This window comes from Brassica oleracea, chromosome C5 (assembly GCF_000695525.1).
Source record: "Brassica oleracea var. oleracea cultivar TO1000 chromosome C5, BOL, whole genome shotgun sequence".
Classification (NCBI taxonomy): Eukaryota; Viridiplantae; Streptophyta; class Magnoliopsida; order Brassicales; family Brassicaceae; genus Brassica; species Brassica oleracea.
In genome coordinates this window covers 7,128,029-7,132,547 of record NC_027752.1, presented here as the reverse complement: position 1 = coordinate 7,132,547, position 4,519 = coordinate 7,128,029, and the positions used below count along the sequence as shown (strand labels likewise).

At 38.6% G+C, this 4,519-nt stretch overlaps 1 protein-coding gene across 1 annotated transcript in view; it reads left to right on the top strand.

Annotated features, from left to right (window-relative positions):
- The first annotated feature begins 1,963 nt into the window (after positions 1-1,963).
- Positions 1,964-4,519, top strand: part of LOC106294497 (ABC transporter G family member 35-like) — an 8,086-nt gene continuing 5,530 nt past the window's right edge. Inside the window, exons 1-3 of the mRNA XM_013730061.1 lie at positions 1,964-2,925; positions 3,016-3,146; positions 3,597-3,989. Coding sequence (XP_013585515.1) covers positions 2,094-2,925; positions 3,016-3,146; positions 3,597-3,989 — 1,356 coding nt within the window. The 5' untranslated portion in view covers positions 1,964-2,093. The remainder of the gene's footprint in view (positions 2,926-3,015; positions 3,147-3,596; positions 3,990-4,519) is intronic.

Here is a 4,519-nt window from a genome sequence, read left to right as displayed (position 1 = left end):
TCCTTAACAATTAACTCCTTTTTTCATTTTCTTTTTGGGCTTAAATTAATAAGGACGTCCATAAGGACGCCTGATACTGATGCTCACGTTTGGATACAGGGGTTGAACGTTACCTTTCTTTCTTTCTAGTCATTTTTGTTATGTTTAGTCTGTATAATTTAACATATTGTTTCGTTAGTCTTTCTGTTGGTGTTGTTTAGTGGCACTTCTAAAGTCCATTCTCCATTATATTAAAAGTCTCTCAAATTGAAAAAAAGTCTCTCTCTCAGATTATGACAGGTAAAAAAGGTGCCAAGAGGGTCAAAATCTCTGTGTACAGTTTCTTACCACCGTCATTTTGTTTTTTTTTTTGTATTAGATAGTTAGTTTCAAAGAAAACACCGTTAATATGATATCTAATAATACGACTAATCTAATTATCATATATATTTAATTTAATCACAGCTAATCCTCACTTCGGCCTCTTCCTTTTCCTCCCCCGACAATCAAGGGAGGCCACGTGATTTCTCCCATGCAAGATTCGTTTATAAGACATCGTCTCAAACTCTCGACATAAAAGAAAAAAAAATCGTTCGTTGGTTAAATAAACGTGCACAAAAATATTTTAAATGTAGCTGAAAAGATTGCAAAGAGCCTGAGCGGCGATCTGACAGAGGGACATCATATCTGTCAATTTATTTTAAAGGTTTTGTACACAGTTCATAGCTGTCATTCTCGTGGTACAGTTTTGTTACGGTTGTCCACTGTACATTCGTAACGACTACCACTATCAATCATGTTCCTAGTGCGTTTCTATAATCATGAATCGTTAAAAGTAAAGCCACCTTTCTATAATTGGTTACAAGAGAAGGTGAGGCAAAGACAAAACAAATAGTGCCAAAAAAATTAGCAACCTGGCTAGACCACCAGCTACAGACGTATCATATCAAATATTTAAGTGTGTATGATTGATTTTAAGCAGCCTTCATCACTCCCACATGGATTATACTCTGTTAAAAAGAGGTTCTTTTTTTTTTTTTTTTCACCGAAATTTTATTAAAGCAAAGTCCAAACCGGCAGAGTTTTACAAAGAACACCAAGGCCCAAACATGGGCTACACAAACATAACAAAGGCCAACACAAAGGCCTAGTCTATACAGAACTCTCAAGGACAAATGCCCATCAAGAGGAAATCCGTCGAGGAAGAAACGATCGGACATCCGTCGAGGAAGAAACGATCGGACATCCAGCACGTGTTCTAACGCCGATCAATAGAGAAACACACGTCAAGGTAAGGATGCATCATCTTCCTCTGGAGTCAGAGAGGAGGCGCTACGACGGAGCTCCACAAACAGCAGAGACCAACCAGAGAAGAAGGCCGTTCAAACAGAACCGCCCTCACCCAATCGAAGTCGAGAAACCTAATCTGACAGATCAATCGTTTCATCAAATAAACTCAACCGTCTACAATTGAACCAACAAAACTTCGATTTTTCTGAAAGGTAGACCAGACATCTTTTATGATAAAAATAAGCTTGAAGATGAAACATCCCACGCGAGGGAAAGGAAAGAGCAATCGAAGAGTCGGATCAAGAGACAGTTGAAACAGAGGGCGACAAAAACGATGATCGAACAAAAACTAGGAAAAAACTCCAGAAAAGACTGGAGAGCAAGCCGGCCGACGTCACCGAAAGACTAGTCAACGTCGCCAGAATCAAAAGCCAGACAACAACATCCGAGGAGATGGAGTGTCGCCGGAGTCGCTGTTAAAAAGAGGTTCCATTATAATATAACTTACTAAAATAATCACAACTTTTAAATGGCTCAACCAGATATTTTATGGGAATATTTTATTTATTTTTTCTATTGTTATGAATAAAGTGTTCAAAGTTAACTTGACAAAGTCTTTACTCTTCTGTTTCGTTGCTATTTAACATTCGAATTGTTGCAGGAGGAACCAACAGTCTTCTTCTTCTTCTTCTTCTGTTTTTCTCATCTCTTTCTATTACAGTCACAACCAGACTATAGTCTAAAAAAAAGAATAAGATTTTACCAAAAAAAAAAAAAAAGAAGAAGAAATATCTAAGAATCAAGAACATAGAGATTCATCCAAGATGGATTACGATCCAGGTCAAGCAATGAGCAGAGGAGGTAGCATGCGGAAAAGCATAAGCCGTAGCGTAAGCAGAGCAAGCAGAAACCTCGAAGACATATTCTCACCGAGCGCAAGAAGAACCAAGTCAACCAACGAAGACGAAGAAGCTCTCAAATGGGCAGCCATCGAGAAACTCCCGACATACAGCCGTCTCCGGACAAGCCTCATGCCCGCGCTAGGAGAAGACGACATCTACGGTAACCAAATCCTCAACAAAGAAGTCGACGTCACCAAGCTCGACGGCGAAGAACGTGCCAAATTCATCGACATGGTCTTCAAAGTCGCGGAACAGGACAACGAACGGATCTTAACGAAGCTAAGGAACAGGATCGATAGAGTTGGGATAACACTTCCGACAGTGGAAGTGAGGTACGAAAATTTGAATGTGAAAGCTGACTGTTACACGGGTGATAGATCTCTTCCTTCGCTTACTAACACGGTGAGGAACATGGGGGAGTCTCTTCTTGGCTTGGTCGGGATCAATCTCGCCAAGAAAGCGCAGCTTACGATTCTTAAAGAAGTTTCTGGGATTGTTAAGCCTTCGAGGATGACACTTTTGCTAGGCCCTCCTTCCTCGGGGAAGACAACGCTTTTGTTGGCTCTTGCTGGGAAACTCGACAAGTCTCTTGACATCTCAGGGGAAGTAACTTACAATGGTTACCGCCTCAACGAGTTTGTTCCCATCAAAACATCTGCTTACATTAGCCAGAACGATCTTCATGTCGGTATCATGACCGTTAAGGAGACTCTTGACTTCTCTGCTCGGTGTCAAGGCGTTGGTACCCGTTACGGTATAATTCATTTAACCATTTTTGAATTCTCTTGTCAAATGAACAAGTTTATTGTGTGACAACTGACAAGTTATTTATCTACTATGGCAGATCTATTAAACGAGCTGGCGAGGAGAGAAAAGGACGCTGGTATTTTTCCGGAAGCTGATGTTGACTTGTTCATGAAGGCATCTGCTGCTCAAGGAGTCAAGAGTAGTCTCATCACTGACTACACTCTCAAAGTTAGCCTCTTTCAACATTAAACCCTAGTTTTTTTCTTATAACCTGGGATATTCGGCGGGCCGAGACCCATTTAAGCCCAATTTTCAAACGTGTAAATCATATAGATTATGAAACATGAGAGTATGTTAGCTACAAAGCATACAACATAGCAGTTGAATCTTTTAGTACATCCCTTTGAGCATGATTAACCCCACCTCTTAAGTTGGTTCTTAAGATGTGGGTTCCACAATTTTCTCTAAAACCACCTCTTCCTTCTCTTCTCCAAGAGGCAAGTTTGGTGGATTCTTGTACTGTTCACGGGCCGCCACGTGTCAATGGGCCCGCGATTGGTTCGGTTTTAATTAAAAAAAAAAAAAAAAAAAGAACCCAAATGGGGTTTTAAAGGTTAATGGTGCTCTTATGTTATGATATTTATGAAGGTTCTTATAAATTAATGTTTGATGAAACAGATTCTAGGGCTTGACATATGCAAGGACACTATAGTAGGAGATGACATGATGAGAGGTATCTCAGGAGGTCAGAAGAAGCGTGTGACAACAGGGGAGATGATCGTCGGACCAACTAAGACGCTGTTCATGGATGAGATATCCACAGGGCTTGACAGCTCCACAACTTTTCAAATCGTGAAATGCTTGCAACAGATCGTTCACCTCACTGAAGCCACTGTGGTCATTTCCCTTCTGCAGCCTGCTCCTGAGACGTTTGATTTATTCGATGATATAATCTTATTGTCCGAAGGACAGATTGTGTACCAGGGACCTAGAGACCACATTGTTGAGTTCTTTGAGAGCTTTGGCTTCAAGTGTCCTGAAAGAAAAGGAACTGCTGATTTCTTACAAGAGGTAAAATACACATTTTTCTAGCTAGATTCGTACTCATACCAATTGGAGCCGGGTAAAATTCGCCCCGCTTGACACGCTAACCCACTGATTAAAATCCCCTATATATTATTTGTGAAACATTACGACTTCTTTTTGTAGCCACGTGTCATTACTAAGATGATTCTTAGAATTATTAGAGAAATATGTTGGTCCATCTAATTATATAATAAGTTTTTTATTAAACTTACCATAAATTTATTATTAATGTAATTTATTATTTCTTTAAATAAAGATTACGGAATTGCCTAATGTGGCTAAATGATATATGACAATTAATGATTTTGAATAATAAAGATCTGATAAAAAAATAATGTATCTTCTATCAAATTTGTTTAATTTTAAAATATTAAAATAATTTTAAAAAATCACAATAACCATATTATAAAAATTAAAATTTTTCTGTATATGTTATATTTTGAATTTAAAAAAACGACTATAAATTACTAAAACTGTTAAAAGTCTCACATTCAAATTTTTGTGATCCATGGTTT